The sequence below is a fragment of the Haliotis rufescens genome, unplaced genomic scaffold (assembly GCF_023055435.1).
Source record: "Haliotis rufescens isolate VD_foot unplaced genomic scaffold, xgHalRufe1.0.p SCAF_15, whole genome shotgun sequence".
In the NCBI taxonomy this organism is placed as follows: domain Eukaryota; kingdom Metazoa; phylum Mollusca; class Gastropoda; order Lepetellida; family Haliotidae; genus Haliotis; species Haliotis rufescens.
This window is the reverse complement of record NW_025963835.1, coordinates 29,104,422-29,127,407: the sequence shown is the minus strand read 5'-3', so window position 1 is coordinate 29,127,407 and position 22,986 is coordinate 29,104,422. Positions and strand designations below refer to the sequence as shown.

The 22,986-nt window shown below is 43.1% G+C and overlaps 1 protein-coding gene across 4 annotated transcripts in view; it reads left to right on the top strand.

Annotated features, from left to right (window-relative positions):
• LOC124140250 (kinase suppressor of Ras 2-like) overlaps positions 1-22,986 on the top strand; it is a 68,153-nt gene that overhangs the window by 1,298 nt on the left and 43,869 nt on the right. For 2 of the 4 annotated variants that reach the window (XM_046507706.2, XM_046507707.2), the window contains exons 2-5: positions 3,823-3,963; positions 9,890-10,034; positions 11,124-11,553; positions 13,208-13,299. In XM_046507706.2, coding sequence (XP_046363662.1) covers positions 3,823-3,963; positions 9,890-10,034; positions 11,124-11,553; positions 13,208-13,299 — 808 coding nt within the window. Of the gene's footprint in view, positions 1-3,822; positions 3,964-9,889; positions 10,035-11,123; positions 11,554-13,207; positions 13,417-22,986 lie in introns of all 4 variants that reach the window. The other 2 variants (XM_046507704.2, XM_046507705.2) reach the window with 1 other exon arrangement.

Genomic DNA, 22,986 nt, shown 5'->3' with positions numbered 1-22,986 from the left:
TAGCTGTATGATATAGTGTTGGGAAATGGTTAAGATTTCAAGACTGATCTTTTTTTATCTTTTTACTGAAAAAGCAACAGATGATGTTTTATTGAACAATAATAATGGAGAACAGAATTCTTAAATTTTCTAGAAATTCTTGCTCAGAATATTTTATGTGAATTAACAATATAAAAAAAGAGTAAAATATATTTTGCTGTACCTTGCAACACATACAGAGTAGGGCTGGGACGGGTCCAAATTTACTACCCGAGTACCCACCACCTTATTACCTGACCCTACCCGGGTACCCACTTTAGATATTTAGAGATAGGTACAAACTGTCCGATTTGGAAAAGTTTGACCTTAGCCCTGGCAAAATGTATTTAGATACACATGTAAAATGATCTGGTCATGTATAAACTGAAGTTTTATCTTTATTCAACCATATAAAAGTCAGAAAGAATGGGTGCATTGTCCGAAAGAAATGGGAACATTAGTGACTCATACCGTAACCATTGAGTTTTTGTCATTAAAGAATATATCATGTGACTAACCACTGGTCCGGGTAGTCCTGTGGGTACCCGGGTCCTACTCAGGACCCACACGACCCGAGTAACCAGTCCCAGCCTTAACACTGAGCTACCACCAGTAGGAAAGCTTGCCATAGAAACGCCTTAAGACCTTGTAGGTTTTCAGTTTTGGTGAAACTCTTGTTTTCATTCAACATGTACAGATGTAAAGTAATGTACAAGTTAATGTAATTTCTTGTACCAAACAACACGAACAAATGATATAACTGATTACAGATTGATTCCTTGGTTTGAAACTGAAACCAATCAATCCTCGATGCAATCAATTAATTAGAACAGCACTACTGCAAGGGTGAAAGGGAAGCTATCAATAGGAGAACATGTAATTATGGTAAGAAATATGCATCAAGTAAATATGTCGCTTTGACAAAATTTGTGTTTATTTATTTTCAATCTGGACCTGATCGCTATTAAATGAAATATTACAAATATTGCAATGAACCTTTGAAGGAGTTCCTTCTGGTGAAAATGCACATTGACTATGGGCATTGATGGAAACTTGATTTACACGTACTTCACAGAGTAATGCCCCATGTTTTTGTTAGCAGCAGTCTTCATCACTCAGTTTCCAGTTTCATGTGATAAGCTCGCAGGCATCGATTACTCAAGTATCTATATTTAGAAAATAAAAATCACCTTAACATACTATATAAAACTCATAAAAATAATATTGGTAGGTAGGTTTGAGGATTAAATTGGTATACCGTATTCGACGTAATAAGCGCCCACGACGACATTTGCTAAGATATTGTCTAGTAAACAATCCCAATAAGCACCCCTTCCGATTGATCAATGTCCACAAGACTTATTCGCGTATAATACGCACTCGTGTGTTATATGCGCCCTTAATTATGGCCATTTAATTCTGGAAAAATATATCTGTCGTACATAAACATTTCAGGCTGTCAGCATTAACCGCAAAATTTATCTTTCAACTCTGTTTTTTTCACCAAAATAACATTCTAAGAAGAGCCCCCTATTTCTAATTTTGAGAGCGTCCTGGGCGCTTATTACGTCGAATACGGTAAGCATGTTTACCTTGTATAGTATTTCAATTTACATGAATTTTATTTGAGACCGCCGTATTGAAAAGGCTATCACTTAGTATTACTCTTCAATGTTCCATTTTTTTTGGTGATATTTTTAGTTTTGACCCTGTTTACTAATTGATGAATTGAAATAAGATAATGCATACTATGGCATGTGTAGCATTTCCTTGGATTCGTGATGCCAATTACATGTATTATAAAACAAAAAGAACAATTTGGATTAAGCCTGTTGAGCCTACATGATAATGTTATGGTATTTAAGACAGAGGTGACTTGTATTTCAGTGATAACAGGACCATTAAGAGGAAGGGATATTATGTTTCAATACACTAATGCATTGAAGGCAGTGCTTAACTTTGTAAAAAACCTTGAAATTTAAGAAAATGTGAACTAAATAGTATAAAGAAATACCCAATTTTAAACAAAATAACAACAACAAAAATCACAATTTGCCTGCCAACATGATCAAGGCAACATGTATTTGTAGACAAATCCGTGGACAATTTGAATATTGATCATGTTATTTTTTGTTTGTAATGTTTGTTAAATCTAACTTGCATGCTACAACTGAACTGGTTTCAATAATTCAATCTGTCATTGCATCCCGTGGGACTTGTAGTGCATATATTTGCATCCATTTACAATTTTGATGCTAAATATGGTATCTCACATGACACAGTGAAGAAGGTTGGGTAATTTAGGGACAAACTGCTTAGAAATAATAACAAATGTCATGGACATCCTTGTGATATTTTTAAAACTAATCCTTTGCCTAATGTTCCTTTGGTCTGAAGTTGCATGCAAAAATATTGGTATAGGGTTTTAGTCCTAGTTATAGAATGCGTTCATGTTTGGACCCTGCTCTTAATTCTAAGTTCTATGTTAAAAAACCTTCCTGTGGTTTGAAACATTGTTTTGAAAATGCAGTGAACAGTCGCAGACGTAACATGTACGCGAGATGTCTCTATCGTCTCCTGTACGCGAGATGGGCGAGGTCCGCGGTACTCAATGAAGCGCTTAATACAAATTAATTCAATCACCATGGTTGTGCTATCACCCACGACCTCTGCGAAAGTAATTAAAGTGCTATGTAAAGTCACCCACTGATGAAAAGTGTATGTGTATATGGCGTTCTTAGTAGTTCATTGTAATGGGGCTCAACATATGTTCACATTTTAGTGAAATCATAAATTTTGGCATTCAGACTTTTGCACTTTGACCTTGCTCTTTTGCTATTTCTGAGAGTTTCGAATCTGGTTTTTATTATGGCCACCAAGGCGGCCATATTGGATTGCATGGTTAGAACTAAACTCAAAAGCTTGGGTAAAGACAAAATGCCCATGTAATGTGAAAGCAATGGGGAAATCTGTACTCGCTCACAGGTATTTGTAGCTAGTGGGCTACTGTTAAGGTCTAACACTGGATTATATTGGAAAACCTTTTTAAGGCAGAATATTATTTTCAGAAATACGTCTCCAAGTTTTGACATTTTGTTTTAGAGTGCCTTTAATTTGTAATTGCACAGCTAGAATAAGTTCCTGGTGTCTGAAAGGCATGTTTAATACATTTAGTTTTTTTGACAAAAATATTCATGACATGGAGTCTGTGGTGTACTTCCGTACAAGTAAACTGGACGCACACATGGGAAAAGAACATATTGATATGACTTATGGATAGTACGATTCACAAAAGTAACTCAGGTAATTCAGAAACTGAATTACCTGTGAAGATGCAGGTAAGAATAGGTCTTCAGCAACCCATGCTTGCTGCAGAAGGCCACTATGATTGTTGTAAGAGGCGACAAATGGGATCGGGTGGTCAGCCTCACTGACTTGGCTGATGCATGTGGATGTCAATCAATGGATTGTCTGGTCCAGACTTGATTATTTGCAGACCGCCATCATATATCTGAGATATTGCTGAGTGCAGCATTAAACAGCAAACACATAAACAGAAACTTAAAAGGGTATTGTCACAAGGGTATTGTCTAGCTCATGGTGAAATGACACTCACTGAGATTGAAGTTGGATATTGTTCTCTTTTTTTCGTTCCAATGGGCACTTTCAAACAAATTTTGAGTGCACTGTGGCACACTTGAAAGAAAATATGTTTCTTTCCCTGTTAATAGTGTTATAAATATCACATGCCAATTAGCCATCTAGATTGTCAACATTCAAAGACTGATTTGTGTTGTATTTCAGAGCAAGCTAGTGAAGTTATTCAGTGACCAGCTTGTTGCCAAGGCACGCCTGGCAACCGATGTGGTGCCAGAACAGCTTGGGGAGTATCCCAAGACTGACCAATGGCTGAAGGTGGTGGGCGTGGCAAAGGATGCAGTAGAGGTCAGCTTTTAACATTTCATCTTTAGCATCTTCATTGTTATGGTGGTATCCATGTTTGAATAACCCCCAAGTGCCTAATGCTTTTAGAGAACTTCGACCACCTACATGATAGGGCTATTCTGTGTTACAGGTACTTTGGGAAACCATGATACAAGCCCTCCACAATAAATATTGCTGTGTGAACTAATGGCTGGGATGTTAAAAAATATGTAATTAAGTGTATTTGTTTGGGTTTTATGAATACTGAATGAATTAAAATCGTCCTACAGGGTTAGAAATTAACACTAGCCCGTGGCCCGAGGCTAGTACAAATTCATTCGGGCTAGTACAAATTTCCAAATTTCCCCATTGTATTAACATTACAAACTCATTTTATCTTTACCGGGGCTAGTGAATCTTTTGAGTTGAGTTCTAACCCTGTGACCTAGTTCTGCTAATATGAGACATAATATTTCTTGTAAACACTGCTATAATATTTGTCAATGTGTTACCCCCTCTAGTGGTGCGCGGTATTACTGGTATATCTGTAAACTGTTGTTCACTCTTTCCATGATACGTATCAAAATATCATTTTTTAATGCACGATATATTGTGTGATTTCAAATTGCAATTTTTATCATGTGTTTAATGTTATACATTTGCCTAATACCTTCAAAATGTTTCTGTAATTCCAAAATGCAAGTTTGGTTCTGCAACACCAAAATGCTAAGATAGCGGTTACTTCTCAATTACCTCCCTTTACAGCATTAGAAATTGGCACTAGTCTTGTAGTCCTTACCAAACTGGCCAATAGTTAAGGTATCACAAGGACTAGTAGACATTTGCCATTTTAAAGGGTTTTGCTTTATGTTATCATTATAACGACTAGTGGACTAAATATGTTAGTTTCTGCCACTTCTTTAGTGCATTCACATTTAAACATTTCCATCAACATCTGGGGCCCCAGATGGCATTGTGGCCAGTAGTGGCAAATGTGATAGGCATAGCCGAAGTGTGAAAGCACTTCGGTCTAAAACATGGCAAAATTGATGAACTAAATATTGCAGTCTTGCAAATAGGCTTCTGAATTTAAAATTTAGAATTATACAAAATATTGTGATATGTTTCGCAATATGGCCTTGTGCATGGCAAAATATTGTAATATACTTTAAATCTCTGATACCTAGTTACCTCGGGGCGGTCGGGTAGCCCAGTGGTTAAAGCGTTCGCTCGTCACGCCGAAGACCCGTGTTCAAATCCCGACATGGGTACAATGTGTGAAGCCGATTTCTGGTGTCCCCCACCGTGATATTGCTAAAAGCGGCGTAAAAACCAAACTCACTCACTCACTCCTAGTTACCTCCCTTGGTTAGACTTTACTATGGTTAACAAACAACTATGTATTCCACATCACTGTTTATTGAGCAGCACTTGTAACAAGTATATAAACAATGTCATTCAAACCCTAATTACATCCTGTGAATTGTCACTGCTTGGGTCAAGACAAGAGTTCTACTCACTTATGTCATCACTGATCACACCTGCAAGTCCATACAGACGCCACCCACCCAACACGGTGTCTTTGCATTTAGCAACTGCGCCAAAGGCCAACACGAGCCAGCGCGCATGAATTGTTTTAGCGGAAGTACTCTACTCAGAGCTAATAAGCAGTGTTATTTGGTGTGTGAATGGATTAATGCAAGGTTGGATTAAAGTGAGGATTCTACTGTAAATCAGACAGAGGACGTTTTCTTTAGATATAAATCCATTGATGCTTGAGAGGAGGGGGTGTCACATTCATATTGAGTCGCATTTTTGGCTAGGGACCAGCAGTCACATTCTTTTGGAAACGCATTGATTTCTCGATTTACAGTACAGTAAACTACGGTTATAACAAACACGCTTATAACGAACTGACGGATATAACGAACTTACTTTTTTGGTCCCGACTATTTGTTGGAGTTATGCTGTATTAATGCTTATACCGAACTACGGTTATAACGAACTAAAATTAGTAGTCCCTTTAAGTTCGTTATAACCGTAGTTTCCTGTATTCCTCTTTTACTGAGGACCAAACTAGTGATTAGTCAAAGGTGTGGTACTCAGCAAATGTTGTGTAGTGTTTTAAAATGTCAATGATAATATATTGCAATACCTATCCTGATACAGACCTGAGTAATGCAGTAAGATTCAGCACAACTCAAGGCAATATTATCATGATCATAATTCATGAAACTAGTTTCCTCCCTGACTATCCACACTGGAGATAACAGGAGCAAGGCTCAGGGCCGTATAGTCTGGGAGGTAATTTAGTGGTGTGGTGTTTGTACAAATTAGTCTCAAGTACTGTTCATACAACACTCTTCACACTTGCCTTGGGTCAAAGAAATACATGTAGATATAATTTTCTAATTGTGGTTATAGTGTGAAAATTCTGTCCATATTAAGGCTGTCTATTTTCAGTCGCTTTCATGTTATCTCTGTTAAAATGCGACGTGTAACAGCGTCCTTGATTATGTTACATGCAGTGTCTGAAATAACTGCCTGCCCGTGTCTGGTAACTTTTCTGTCAGGCTGCATGAAATTTTCCTCCACCTGCCCAACTGTCTGGCGAATGATTTTAAGACTACTTACGTGTTAAGTTTTCTTCAGATATATTATAGTCATCATCTGGTCTGTTTCTCCGTCCTTATTTCGCATAACTTGAAAACTGTGAAATCTTTTTCTTCCAAACTTGGTCCATGTATTTACCAGGGGCTGGAGTGGTGCCTTTTGCTGGGGGGATTTGTCATCTTGTTATTCTCAGGTAGTCCTTTGCATTAATTCAAACATATTTTTTTGGAGATTTTTTAATATTTATGTCTGAATGCAGAAAGGAAACTTTGAAGATGGGCAGGCAACACTTATGGATCTCCTGCCCTACTGTCTTGTTGGGTTTTTAAATTATTTCAAACACTGGTCACATAACTTTCAACCATGTGAAATATTTACATTTATTGTTCACACACATGCATACACAGAAGAGAATGTTTGAAGGATGCAGGAGATATGCATCACATGCACTGACCTAGGTTGCTGTTACAAGTCATGGTTTGTTTGGTCCTGATACTGACCAGCTGGAATATCGCTGAGTGGGACATGTAACAAACAAAACAACATTATCCAGGACAGATATAGTTTCTCTTGCTTTGGTAGCCAAGGGTTGATATAGAAGACTTGTATTCTTTTCCTACATGGGTGCCGAGTTGTGTCCCTTGAGCACACCAGAAACCTATGGTCGTGGCTTCGAATCCTGGTTTGCCCGATTATGTGTCTAGGCTTTGCAGCACCATACCCATGCTCGGGTAACATCAAAGTGGCAAACATCTGAAACCTGCATCACCTTGGGCTCTAGTCACAGGGATGTTTAACCCCACACACTCCACCTTGGTACAACACATGAAGTCCAGTCTGCCCAATATATTGCCCCTGTATATTCAGTGTTCCCGTTTACCGGTAATTACCAGTTTTTTACCAGTAAAATTAGACTTGGACCGGTTGTTCATGTGTCTGCCAGTCCCTGTGGACAGGCAAATAAAGAACCTATCAAAACAAAACATTGGTGATATTCATAAAAGTATATTTTTCAAACAAAGTCAGCTTGTCTGTTACCATCAGGCTTTCCCCTTGTCTATTTTTAGTGCAAGGGAATAATATTTTGCTTTGCTTCTAGGTTAAATATTTATTTGAAGCGACTTTGTGTCAAAATATTAAAAAAAGAAGAGAAAATTGTGATTGAACAAGTTACTTCAGAGGTGAACTGAACAAAGTGTTGAAAGAATTAAAAGCAGGTCATTTTTATGTGTTTTTCTATTTGTTTAAAGTTGGGACCGACAAAAACTAGGGGAGACTGGTAATTTTTAGAGTTCAAAAGCCATCGGGAACACTGATATTAATTACTAAGGTCATCCTGTTGCTTAAGCCAGTATCAGTCGCTCACACATCGTTTAGGCCTGTCACTACTGACACAGCTTCGGGTTATAGGTTTGGGAGATAACTGCCCTTCAGTTAGATAGAATCATGTCCACCGTTAGGAAGCCCATACTGTATGCAACATTTCCTTGTGATGATAGCAATCAGGAAGTAGCAACACCTTCATACATGAGGCCAGGAAGGGCTGTTGAATGCTGTTACTCGACCACCGTACACCTGCTGTCACTTCCTGGTCTGTGGTGATAGTAGTGTGCAGTGTGTTTGAAAAGGGGGTCTGGGATCCTTAAGATCTTCTGCTATGCTATTTAATTCTAGGGACCTTTATCTTTGTATTAATTTTTATTATTAGGGATATGGGCAAATTAATATTTATGCTAAATTTATGGATGCCAAGTAGGTATGGCAGGTAGAATAGGTCCAGGGCGATGTACCCTTCTGTGTGTACTCTGTAGGTATGGCGGGTAGAATAGGTTCAGGGCGATGTACCCTTCTGTGTGTACCCTGTAGGTATGGCGGGTAGAATAGGTCCAGAAGGATGTACCCTTCTGTGTGTACCCTGTAGGTATGGCGGGTAGAATAGGTCCAGGGCGATGTACCCTTCTGTGTGTACCCTGTAGGTAATGCAGGTAGAATAGGTCCAGGGCGATGTACCATTCTGTGTGTACCCTGTAGGTATGGCGGGTAGAATAGGTTCAGGGCGATGTACCCTTCTGTGTGTACCCTGTAGGTATGGTGGGTAGAATAGGTCCAGGGCGATGTACCCTTCAGTGTGTACCCTGTAGGTATGGCGGGTAGAATAGGTCCAGGGCGATGTATCCTTCTGTGTGTACTCTGTAGGTATGGCGGGTAGAATAGGTCCAGGGAGATGCACCCTTCTGTGTGTACCCTGTAGGTATGGCAGATAAAATAGGTCCAGGGCGATGTACCCTTCTGTGTGTACCCTGTAGGTATGGCAGATAAAATAGATCCAGGGCGATGTACCCTTTTGTGTGTGTACCCTGTAGGTATGGCAGGTAGAATAGGTCCATGCCGATGTATCATTCTGTGTGTACCCTGTAGGTATGGCAGGTAGAATAGGTCCAGGCCGATGTACCCTTCTGTGTGTACCCTGTAGGTATGGCGGGTAGAATAGGTCCAGGGCGATGTACCCTTCTGTGTGTACCCTGTAGGTAATGTGGGTAGAATAGGTCCAGGGGAAGATGTTTCAGAAATATTTCAAATGTCAAACAAAAAGTAAAGTTGAGTACTGCAGCATTAGAAACTGGCACTAGTCCTATAGTCCTTGCCAAACTCCCCAATAGTTAAGGTATCATAAGGACTAGTAGAAATTTGCCCTTTTTATTGGTTTTGCTATATGTTAGCATTATAAGGACTAGAGGACTAAAACTGTTAGTTTCTAACAGTGAGTACTGGTTATATAAATGCTTGTTTGATAATGAAATTATGAAAGAAAAATGAAGGTTGATTTTGATGTATCTCATCAATTATGGTGTTGATGTGTCCAGGATAGATGTCACAGAGTGGAGATACATGTATGATAATTGAGGATGATCGATCTTACAATAAAGCAATTAAATTGATAATGTACCCCATTTGCTTTGAATACAAAAGCCAAAAACATTTAACGATACCTCTTTATGCCCCTTAGTTTGTAACACTGCAGTGTTCACATGGGAGTGGCATCATTGACTTGTGTCTTGTCTCTGGGGACCCCATAACTGCCCAACATTGAACATTTTGATATGAGGATAATGACAAGGGCCCCTGGGACCCGTTCCACAAAGCGATCTTAGCGCTACGACTGTCGTAAGCCTATGTTAAAGTATGGGAGTTACGATCATCTTACCGTTAAGATCGCTTTGTGGAACAGGGCCCTGGACTGTAAAGATTTATTTCAAAAACTGCATTAGATCAGGAAAAGACTAAATATCCAACAAGCGTTCACTGAACGACACTGTTTTTTGTTCCTTTACAGGGCATCAGGGAAAGGGGGATAACTCTGGATAGCCTTCTGGAGATGTCGGAGGCTGATGTGGCGTCTCTCCTGGCTCGCTATCAGGCAGATAGCGACGAGACTCGCCGACTCAACCTGGCTCTCAAGAATCTCAAGAATTGCACAGGTGAGGAGGAGTACAGTGCTGGGAATTTGCTTTGTTTCAGAAGTAGCAAAACTTTCAACTGGCCCCGTGGGGATTCCAGGTTAGAATTGGCCCCCAGCAACCTGGTCGTGAGGAGCCTTGGTTGATAATGTGTCATCATACCCCAACAGCATTATTAGGTGCTCACAATATCAATCACTGGACCTTCTGGTCGAGAATCAATTACTTACAGGCCATCATCCTATAGCTAGAATATTGCTGAGTGTGGCATTAAGCAGTGGACAGACAACTGGTGGCCCAGTCGTCGAGTTGCGTCCCTTGGGCAGGCCAGAAACCTATGATTGTGGGTTCGAATCCGAGTTCGCCCTGATTATGTTTTTAGCTTTGTCAGCACCATACCCATGCTCGTGGGTTTCACCAAAGTGGTAAACGTCTGATACCTGCATCACTTCAGGCTTTCTTCCCACATTATGCTGACACGCCGCAATATAACTGGAATACTGTTAAAAGCGGCGTTAAACCCAACTCACTCACTCACTCACTTATTCATGAGGAAGGCATATCATGACCATGATGACACCCCTAGTGTTGTTGCTAAGGGGAAAAACTCAATGTCTGTGTGTCAGCACCCACTTCTGTTTTGTTTGTTTTGTTTTGTTTGTTTGAAGTTTGTTGTTTAACGCCGCACTCAGCAATATTCCAGCTATATGATGGCGGTCTGTAAAATAATCGAGTCTGAACCAGACAATCCAGTGATTGACATCATGAGCATCAATCCATGCAACTGGGATCGATGACATGTATCAACCAAGTCAGCAAGCCTTTTACCGCACCACCTGCACCCACTTCTATACAGCTATGTTATTGCATATCAGATAAAAGAAGATACAAAGTATTGTGTAAACGTTTGGGCTGAGTACAGGAAGGATGCTTATAAAGAAAAGTCTAGACGTTGATCACTGGGCTCTTATTGGAACAGAAAGCTTAATACAGCAAATGTGGTGATATTTTTTTGAGATTTTCAACTTTTTTAATCAACAAAAACCACACAAGGTTATATGGTTGGTGATCAGTTACCTGTTTGATTGACCACTGTTTATGTATTTCCAGAAATGCAGTTACAAGGGCAGGAGGATACCTATGGAGATTGGCATTTTACCGACTTGCTAGGCTTGACATCCAGCAAGTCAGCATCCAACAGTCCGTGTAACGGAAACTCTCCCAAGTTCCACCAGAGACCCTCAACAACCTCCCTCCCATCAGAGGGACTCGTCGGGTCCCCTCAACCTGTAGAAATACCCACCCCTCCCCAGAGCACCCCTTCCTCCCCACTCCCCACCATGCACATCAAGGAAAAGTACACGCCCCCTCCGACTCCACCCCCAGGGGGCAGACATGGGGGGAGGGGCATGGCAAAGGTTAGAGGTACCCCTCCTCCTGCTCGCAGTTTGAAGTTGTTCCCAGATATTGTGACCATCACGAAGAGCAAGTCGCACGAGTCCCAGCTTGCCAACAGAGTCATTGAGATAGATCCGATCAAGTAAGTCATTGTGGAAGTCTTCTAATATACATTCCTGTTGGGATTCCGGGTAAGAATATAGCTGCTCCCAACTACCTATCCTTGTTGTAAGAGGTGACTAAATGGCTCAGTGACTTGTTTGATTGCATGTCATCACATCCCAAATGCATGGTTTGATGTTCATGATGTCAATCACTGGATCTTCTAGTCCAGACATCATTATTTACAGACCGCTGTCACGTGGCTGGAATACTGCAGAATTCGGTGTTAAAAAAACAAATATCAGTTCTAATATACGCACAGGAAATAGTTAGACAATGCCTGATAATTATGTTTTGTATCAATTCCTTTTTTACTTGATATGGAAGTTCGGGATGTATGAAAGTATAGAAGTGATGCTAATCTTTTTTCCAGATGTATACTTAAGTTTTGATAATGAAGTGTACTTGTAACTGTTACTTGTGCCTTTAATAGACATTTATAATATCCATTTGTATTATCCTAAAAAACAGTGTTTGAAATTAAGGGTCCTAAATATCTTCTACTGTATTTGAATCTTGAGACCCATTTAAATATTAACTCTTTGCATTAGGGTTTGGACAAGGGCCCTTGAATTCCATTCTTAATTTCAAGGGGCGGTAGGGTAGCCTAGTGGTTACAGTGTTCGCTCGTCACGCCAAAGACCTGAGTTCGATTCCCGACATGGGTACAATGTGGGAAGCCCTTTTCTGGTTCCCCCGCTGTGATATTGCTGGAATAAAAAGCCTTGTAAAACCAACTCACTCACTCACTCATTCTTAATTTCAAACACTGAAAAGAATACTCTCATACTTTGTACTGTTTCTCTTGAGAAATTTGATGCTCACCTTCATGTACATGTAGACGTTTGGATTTTGTTCTAATCTCGACTTTTCAACTAAGGTCACATTTTTTTAGAACAATTTTATACTTGTGCTTTATGGCATTATATGACTGACGCACTGCTGACTAATGAGAGAAATGGGTTGTCAAGTTGTCTAAGCCTCTGCAATTTACTGAGCAGAGTTGCATCCTTAGACGTACATGAAACCTACGATCATGGGTTTGAATCCCAGATTTGCCCTGATTATATTTCCTGGTTTGTCACCGTGGTCACCACAGTGACTGTTCAAAGTGGTTAGTCTGAGACCTGCATCCCTCCCGGCTTTCCTGCCCCATTAAGCTGACATGCCATGGTGTAACTCAAATACAGTTCAAAGTGGTTTTGGAGCAATCTGTTGTCTAGTGGAAAGAACCTTCAGAGCGCAGAAGGTCGATGGTTTGATACCCGGCCATACAATACCAAAAGATGTTAAAAGATGGTACTTGTTCTTTCCCTGCCTGGCGCTCAGCATTTAGGGGATATAACAAGAACTGATATTCGTTTGAGTGGAGTATCCATGTTAAACTGTGGCGTGGTATCTCAGAGTGCTTGCACTATAAAATCAGCATTAGTTTTGACTAGTACAAATACACACACACATGCATGCTTGTCAATCTTTAAGTGCAATAATCTTGAACACGACGTTGAACCCCATTTCACCTCACCTTTAAACCAAACTCACTCATTCACTCCTACTGATAAGTACTTTTAATTGATCATTGTGACGTGGCAAAGCACCCCCTCCCCCCTCACTCACCAGTCTTGTACTTGTAGATCCAACAAGAAGAAGCCGCAGAACTCCCTTGGAGGGAGCCACGAGGCGCTGTACCGACGCCGTCTATCAACAGAAGGGGGATCTGATTCAGGTGCCACCAGCCGCGGGCAGTCGGGGCACACGTCACCCGTTGTGTCCTCTCCTATCCGCTCTCCTCCGTACAAGCATGAACAGATACTGCCTGATGATTATGCTAATAAATATTCCAGTAAGAATGCTGTTCTGCTTGAAGCTTACTATACTCTGCCAGTACCAGAATCCACACAAACAGTCATTGAAACAGTTCTTACTTCACTTCATGCAACATACTATTTCTTAGTTTATATAGTGCTCTTCAGTTACATTTCACACCAAGTGCAAAAGCAGCATTGCTTGAAGCACTTGTAAAATCTCACATTTTTTTTTTAATGAACTGTGCAAACAGAGGCTGCTTGTTTTATTTTTATTTTGGTACAAATTAAAGTAATTTATCATTTTGATTATTTTACAAATTTCGACTCTCACATGATTGTGTTTCTATGGGTTCTTGTGCCAGAACAGATCTCCTCCAAACTGAAGTATGAGTCTCACAATGGGAAAATGTCTCCAAATGTTCAAACTGTTTTACCACGGAAACATCTGTGACTATCTGCATGGACACTAATGCTGCAATGCTGGTCATCAGTTGACATTTGTATTCATTAACTTGCTTCTTTTCTCAAATTGGATGACATGCATGCCACTTCTAGCTAGTGCATGGAATCTCAGCATACTTTAAGTTGGAGGACATTTGTGATGTTCATTTGCTAAGCTCTTGCTCGACTGGACTAACGACTAGGAATCATGGTTAGATTTATGTGTGCATCTCTGTAAATAGAGATGATTATTATCTTAGTATCTTGCAAAGCTCTTGTAACGAATGTGTTGTAGAACAGGGTTCGCACAGGGTTGAAAAGTTTTTGGAAGTTTTTGTTTAAAAATGGATAATGTGCCTTGAAAAGCCTTGGATTTCTTACCCCATCCCCGTCAAAAGTAAATTACCTAATAAATAATATATCTTCAAGGCAATGGTGAATACTGTGAATGTATTCTTTTCCTGTTCAGTGACCATGGAGTTATCTCCCTTCTTTCAGTGACCATGGAGTTATCTCCCTTCTTTCAGTGACCATGAAGTTATCTCCCTTCTTCTGAGGGGCTGATTTTGTTAAAGTTGATTATGCCTGGCTTGATCAGAAACAAATTGATGTCCAGGTGTGCGACTCTTCAAATGGTAACTGTAATAAGGGTAATGAAATATCAAAATGCCTGTCCTTGAAATTTGGGGAGGTCTTTGAAAGAAACTAGAAAGGCCTTGAATTTTGTTTTTGAAATTTTGTACGAACCCTGTGAAAACTGAAACTAACAATACTGTCTCAGACAGGATCTAGAGGTGTTGACATTATAACTGTGTGCGTGTAACACCTTGTCACGGGTGACGGCCCTTGATATTTGCATGGCTGCCAGCTGGAACTATCTCAGTATTGTGTCTTACATAGTGGAAACTAAGTCTTCAACATTGTGAATATGTGATGAGAGTTCTGAAATTGCTGATTGTGACTTTGTTGATTTTTATGAAAGCCAGTTAGGAGAAATAATGATTTATCTTCATAATGACAAGGTGGGTTTAGTTCTGTATTTCCTGTTAATTAAGAACATTATCTTGAACTAAAGTGCTAAGTAGATGATCTTTTTGCTTGCAGTCTAGTTGGCTTGATCAGGGATAGTACTTGGACTAATACTCTGCTAGGTTGTGGTTTGCGTATTGATTAGACCAACAACTATTTAGCAACCTGTTAACATGATTGATCATTAAGTTTTAGACCTATGACGTATATGAATTCATGTGTGGCCAAGTTTTTATAGATGAGATTGGGTGGCTCAGTATTTAATGTGTTCACTTGATCCGAAATTCTGTGTCCTGGGGAAACCACTGATGCTACAATTTGCTGCAGAGTTGTGTCCCTTACCTGTTCTCGTTGGTTTCATCAAGGTGGTGAACATGCATCCCTTCTAGGTTCTCCAACTACATGGTGACATGCCATGATGTGACTGTTGTAGATGAGGTCATGGTATAACAGTGAATGGTATGCTGTAGATGAGGTCAAGGTATAACAGTGAATGGTATGCTGTAGATGAGGTCATGGTATAACAGTGAATGGTATGCTGTAGATGAGGTCATGGTATAACAGTGAATGGTATGCAGTAGATGAGGTCAAGGATTACAATGTATATTCTGCTGTAGATGACGTCATGGTATTACACTGTATGTTATTCTATAGATGAGGTCAAGATATTACAGTGTATGTTATGCTGTAGATGAGGTCAGTGTGTGTGTGTGTGCATGTGGAGGTATAAAGGCCAGTGTTGCATGGGTATTGTGTTACTGATGTGACATGGTTAGTTCTTGGTGTGGTATTGTGCTCTCTAGCAGTATATAGACTTCCAGTCAGTCTGTGTCAAGTACTCTTTCACAGTAGTGCTGAGATGTAGACTGTGTTTTCTGATTAACAATATCAGTAACTGTACAAGGTCGTTATGGATTTTGATTCTCGTGATGTAACATGTTTAGACCACAGTCAGAAAATAGGTTCATGGATCCCTGGGACTTTAGCCTCTGGATTGACCTACCAACATTATGTTGACATCCCAAAGATCCAAGTTCTTTTGGTCCATATCGCTTTGTCATAAGGTCCTCAAGGTCCACATGTCCACGGGTGGCTCTGTCGTCTAAGGCGCCCGATTCACTGTGCAGAGTTGCGCCTATTGGACACGCCTGAAACCTATGGTTGTGGGTTCGAATCCCACTTCGCCCCGATTATGTTTCTAGGTTTGTCAGCACCATACCCGTGCTCATGGGTTTCACAGAAGTGGTAAACGTCTGAGACCTGCATCACTTCGGGCTTTCCTCCCACATTAAGCTGATACGCCGTGATATGACTGGAATAATGTTAAAAGCGGCGTTAAACCCAACTCACTCACTCACTCACCTAGTCATAAGGTCCACATTATGGTGTCATAAGGTCTTATTGCCATGTCTTTAAGTTCCAAAACACCCAAGTCATAAGGTCCACATTGTCAAGTTCTTAGGACAACATCACCATGAGCTAAGTGTCCATACTCCATATCCAAATACTCAATAAGGTCCAGATACCAAGTCATTCAAATCCTAAGTCACGCAAATCACAGCCCTGATATTTTCATTTCAAGACCTTGTTCAACTGACCAACAGAAAACAACATTCATGGTCCCGTTCCACAAAGCTACCTTAGCGCTACGACAGTCCTAAGTCCATGTTAAAGTATTGGAGTTACGATCGTCTCAGCGGTATGATTGCTTTGTAGAAGGGAAACTTTTGAAAGATCCTCACGCTCAATGTAAGCAGCAGCTATGTGTCAGAGTGGAAGACTTAGATGAGACGCTCCTGAAATATTGACACTTATTCTTCTGTAATGAATAACCCCAGTGACTTAGATTGTCCTTTTATCCCCTCTCCAAGCACCTGCCCGTTAATCAACTGTGAGAAATCTTTGGGGAACCATAGCATACTTTCCATGACATTGTCCAATTAGAGGAAGAGGTGGTCCTGGCCCCGGGGTCTAAAATACTGAAGCTTGCTGTGCCCTGCATCCGATAGCTGTTGGTTCTAGGGGGTGCAGTCAGGTAGCCTAGTGGTTAAGGCGTTGGCTCATCACACCGAAGACTCTGGTTCGATTCCCGACATGGGTACAATGTGTGAAGCCCATTTCTGGTGTCCACAGCCATGATATTGCTGGAATGTTGCTAGAAGTGTCATAAAACAACTCACTCACTCACTCACTCACTCACTCACTCACTCACTCACTCACTCACTCACTTCTAGGCATCATCAATATGTCACAGGTATGTATGCACTACATTCCCCCGTCATCTGTGAATACATACAGATGCTAGGCAGAGTAGTAGTGACATCTTTTTAGTCAGGGATTGAAATGAGGCTGTGCATGTCAAATGAACTTCATGCAAACCATGCCGTTACCTGACATTGAGGCAATGTGTACAGTAGAGGCGACAAGTCTTTGGCACATGTTTCACAAGAAATACTGCCGCTGTCAACAGTATGAGCACTCAATGGTGTCAGCACTTGTTTTGTTATTTGGTTTTTGTCTTTTTGTTTAACGCCGCACTCGGCAATCGGGATAAGATGACAAGCATCAACCAAGTCAGCAAGTCTGACCACACAATCCCGTTTGTCATCTCTTATGACAAGTATGGGTTGCTGAAGACCTACCCCTACCTAGTCTTCAAGGGTCTGCTCTCATTGGTGTCAGCACTCAATGGCCTGAGCACTCCATAGTGTCAGCACTCAATGGCCTGAGCAGTCCGTGGTTTCAGCACTCAATGGCCTGAGCAGTCCGTGGTGTCACCACTCAATGGCCCAAGCAGTCTGTGGTGTCAGCACTCAATGGCCTGAGCACTCCGTGGTGTCAGCACTCAATGACCTCAGCACTCCATGATTTCAGCACTCAATGGCCTGAGCAGTCCGTGGTGTCAGCACTCAATGGCCTGAGCAGTCCGTGGTGTCAGCACTCAATGGCCTGAGCACTCCGTGGTGTCAGCACTCAATGACCTCAGCACTCCATGGTTTCAGCACTCAATGGCCTGAGCAGTCCGTGGTGTCAGCACTCAATGGCCTGAGCAGTCCGTGGTGTCAGCACTCAATGGCTTGAGCAGTCCTTGGTTTCAGCACTCAATGGCCTGAGCAGTCCGCAGTGTCAGCACTCAATGGCCTGAGCACTCCATGGTGTCAGCACTCAATGGCCTGAGCAGTCCGTGGTGTCAGCACTCAATGGCCTGAGCAGTCCCTAGTGTCAGCACTCAATGGCTTGAGCAGTCCTTAGTTTCAGCACTCAATGGCCTGAGCAGTCCGCAGTGTCAGCACTCAATGGCCTGAGCACTCCATGGTGTCAGCACTCAATGGCCTGAGCAGTCCGTGGTGTCAGCACTCAATGGCCTGAGCAGTCCCTAGTGTCAGCACTCAATGGCCTGAGCAGTACGTGGTGTCAGCACTCAATGGCCTGAGCAGTCCGTGGTGTCAGCACTCAATGGCCTGAGCACTCCATGGTTTCAGCACTCAATGGCCTGAGCAGTACGTGGTGTCACCACTCAATGGCCTGAGCAGTCTGTAGTGTCAGCACTCAATGGCCTGAGCAGTACGTGGTGTCAGCACTCAATGGCCTGAGCAGTACGTGGTGTCAGCACTCAATGGCCTGAGCAGTCCGTGGTGTCAGCACTCAATGGCCTGAGCAGTCCGTGGTGTCAGCACTCAATGGCTTGAGCACTCCATGGTGTCAGCACTCAATGGCCTGAGCAGTCCGCAGTGTCAGCACTCAATGGCCTGAGCACTCCATGGTGTCAGCACTCAATGGCCTGAGCACTCCGTGGTGTCAGCACTCAATGGCCTGAGCAGTCCCTAGTGTCAGCACTCAATGGCCTGAGCAGTCTGTAGTGTCAGCACTCAATGGCCTGAGCAGTCCGTGGTGTCAGCACTCAATGGCCTGAGCACTCCGTGGTGTCAGCACTCAATGACCTCAGCACTCCATGGTTTCAGCACTCAATGGCCTGAGCAGTCCGTGGTGTCAGCACTCAATGGCCTGAGCAGTCCGCGGTGTCAGCACTCAATGGCCTGAGCACTCCTTGGTGTCAGCACTCAATGGCCTGAGCAGTCCGCGGTGTCAGCACTCAATGACCTCAGCACTCCATGGTTTCAGCACTCAATGGCCTGAGCAGTCCGTGGTGTCAGCACTCAATGGCCTGAGCACTCCGTGGTGTCAGCACTCAATGGCCTGAGCAGTCTGTGGTGTCAGCACTCAATGGCCTGAGCAGTCTGTGGTGTCAGCACTCAATGGCCTGAGCAGTCCGCAGTGTCAGCACTCAATGGCCTGAGCACTCCCTAGTGTCAGCACTCAATGGCCTGAGCAGTCCGTGGTGTCAGCACTCAATGACCTCAGCACTCCATGGTTTCAGCACTCAATGGCCTGAGCAGTCCGTGGTGTCAGCACTCAATGGCCTGAGCACTCCGTGGTGTCAGCACTCAATGGCCTGAGCAGTCTGCGGTGTCACCACTCAATGGCCTGAGCAGTCCGTGGTGTCAGCACTCAATGGCTTGAGCAGTCCTTGGTTTCAGCACTCAATGGCCTGAGCAGTCCGTGGTGTCAGCACTCAATGGCCTGAGCACTCCATGGTGTCAGCACTCAATGGCCTGAGCAGTCCGTGGTGTCAGCACTCAATGGCCTGAGCAGTCCCTAGTGTCAGCACTCAATGGCTTGAGCAGTCCTTAGTTTCAGCACTCAATGGCCTGAGCAGTCCGCAGTGTCAGCACTCAATGGCCTGAGCACTCCATGGTGTCAGCACTCAATGGCCTGAGCAGTCCGTGGTGTCAGCACTCAATGGCCTGAGCAGTCCCTAGTGTCAGCACTCAATGGCCTGAGCAGTACGTGGTGTCAGCACTCAATGGCCTGAGCAGTCCGTGGTGTCAGCACTCAATGGCCTGAGCACTCCATGGTTTCAGCACTCAATGGCCTGAGCAGTACGTGGTGTCACCACTCAATGGCCTGAGCAGTCTGTAGTGTCAGCACTCAATGGCCTGAGCAGTACGTGGTGTCAGCACTCAATGGCCTGAGCAGTACGTGGTGTCAGCACTCAATGGCCTGAGCAGTCCGTGGTGTCAGCACTCAATGGCCTGAGCAGTCCGTGGTGTCAGCACTCAATGGCTTGAGCACTCCATGGTGTCAGCACTCAATGGCCTGAGCAGTCCGCAGTGTCAGCACTCAATGGCCTGAGCACTCCATGGTGTCAGCACTCAATGGCCTGAGCAGTCCGTGGTGTCAGCACTCAATGGCCTGAGCAGTCCCTAGTGTCAGCACTCAATGGCCTGAGCAGTCCCTAGTGTCAGCACTCAATGGCCTGAGCACTCCGTGGTGTCAGCACTCAATGGCCTGAGCAGTCCGTGGTGTCAGCACTCAATGGCCTGAGCAGTCCGTGGTGTCAGCACTCAATGGCCTGAGCACTCCATGGTGTCAGCACTCAATGGCCTGAGCAGTCCGTGGTGTCAGCACTCAATGGCCTGAGCAGTCCCTAGTGTCAGCACTCAATGGCCTGAGCAGTCCCTAGTGTCAGCACTCAATGGCCTGAGCAGTCCGTGGTGTCAGCACTCAATGGCCTGAGCAGTCCGTGGTGTCAGCACTCAATGGCCTGAGCAGTACGTGGTGTCAGCACTCAATGGCCTGAGCAGTCTGTAGTGTCAGCACTCAATGGCCAGAGCAGTCCATGGTGTCAGCACTCAATGGCCTGAGCAGTCTGTAGTGTCAGCACTCAATGGCCTGAGCAGTCCCTAGTGTCAGCACTCAATGGCCTGAGCACTCCATGGTGTCAGCACTCACTGACCTGAGCAGTCTGTGGTGTCAGCACTCAATGGCCTGAGCAGTCCCTAGTGTCAGCACTCAATGGCTTGAGCAGTCCTTGGTTTCAGCACTCAATGGCCTGAGCAGTCCGCAGTGTCAGCACTCAATGGCCTGAGCACTCCATGGTGTCAGCACTCAATGGCCTGAGCAGTCCGTGGTGTCAGCACTCAATGGCCTGAGCAGTCCCTAGTGTCAGCACTCAATGGCCTGAGCAGTACGTGGTGTCAGCACTCAATGGCCTGAGCAGTCCGTGGTTTCAGCACTCAATGACCTGAGCAGTCCGTGGTGTCAGCACTCAATGGCCTGAGCAGTCCCTAGTGTCAGCACTCAATGGCCTGAGCAGTACGTGGTGTCAGCACTCAATGGCCTGAGCAGTCCGTGGTTTCAGCACTCAATGGCCTGAGCAGTCCGTGGTGTCAGCACTCAATGGCCTGAGCACTCCGTGGTTTCAGCACTCAATGACCTCAGCACACCATGGTTTCAGCTCTCAATGGCCTGAGCAAGAGCATTCTTGTTAGAGTCAATCTGAAGCTTGATTCTTTGTTTCAACATTATGTACTTACCCTAAGGCAGCTGTATGTATTCATGGTCAGTGGAGTAATGTGTATACAAACCTATAAGGTATTGACAATGAGTTCTGTGTAAAAGTTCAGGTTTCAACCCAGTTATGTTTATGGCACTATACTCATGGATTTCCCCTATCTCATGGTTACCCAATTAACGTTTTCAGAGCAATTCCCTTTAGCTCAAGATCTTATGATCTCAAACTTGGTAGCTGTACATGGATCTCAAGCTATCGGCTGAACAGCTAGTGTGTGTGTACGCCTCTGCTTTCTACCTATGCCTATGCACTGTGGACAAATATTGCTGTCTTCAAGCCTGGTCGCTAAGTTCAGTTCTTACACAGATTGACATATATCCTGTACAGTCTAGACTCAGAGATTACATGTTCTACTTTCAGACTTAAGTTATATTGAAGTGTTCGAAATGAGGAGCGGGAAGTACTGGAGTCCTTGTCGTACCCTTATGTAAAATGTTCAGAATTTAGGGCTTCCCTAGAATCAAACTCCATGGTAGAAAACCTCTAGGAACCGAGTCTCCCCCTTAATTACTAAATGCAGAAAAGTCCAGGAACACTTAAAGTGCTATCAAGAGGCCTGGCGCAGCAAACCTCATTACAGTAAGAACTTTTTTTCTGATATGTTAAAGGGGCGGTCGGGTAGCCTAGTGGCTCATCATGCCGAAAACTCAGGTTCGATTCCCAACATGGGTACAATGTGTGAAGCCCATTTCTGGTGTCCCCCGCCGTGATATTGCTGGAATATTGCTAAAAGCGGCGTAAAACCATACTCACTCACTCACTCACTCACTCATGCCTCTTTGTGTGAAGGTATGACAAATCATCAGAGGTCGTGTCAGGTGAACCCTGAGCAAACGAGATGAACCAGTCAAAATGAAGTATCCATGTGTTCTTCAACCAATCGGATAGCAGCTTCTTAAATGATCTAGCTTCATTTATGGCAGAACACAAATATATCCTTGATAGTAAACCATGTTGGTTGAAAAAGCCATAATGGTCCGAAACGCCAGGCGTACAAATATCCACAACAAGTTTATAGTGCTGCCTTTTATCTTCCATGTGGAACTGCCCATTTTTTAAATACCATTTAGAAACCTTGATGCTTAATGGAAAAGCATGTGGTGACACAAGCTATTGAAGAAATGTATTGTATCACAGTAAAAAATATGATTTAATGAAATTGTGGCATTACCATATTTGACGTGTTCAGCATCCCCATCCTCTCTCCGACCCATGAAGATCCGGGTTAGAAAATGTCTTCAGCAACCCATGCTTGCTCTAAACATTACAATGCTTGTCGTAAGTGGTGACTAGCGGGATCGGGTGGTCAGGCTCGCTGACTTGATGCATGTTATTGTATCCCAGCTGTGCAGATCACTAGACTGTCTACTCCAGACTTGAATATTTACAGACCGCTGTCATATAGCTGGAATATTGCTGAGTGCAACGTTAAACAACAAACAAACAAACTCTACATCCCTTGCATCATTTCAACGTCCACTGTCTGCTGTTACAATACCAGTTAGACAGGACTGGATTGTCGATATATAGCTGGAAAATTGCAGATGCAACATAAAATAATTACTCACTTCCAACAAATAGATTTTATTGTATGCTGGTAAATTTTATGTTTTTGTCCCTTTATGTTAAACGTTAAAGGATAAGGGGTCCCTAGATTCAGCTGCTATAGGAGTTAACCTCATGGACTCCAGGACCCCTCTTAGTTTCGAACACTGATGTA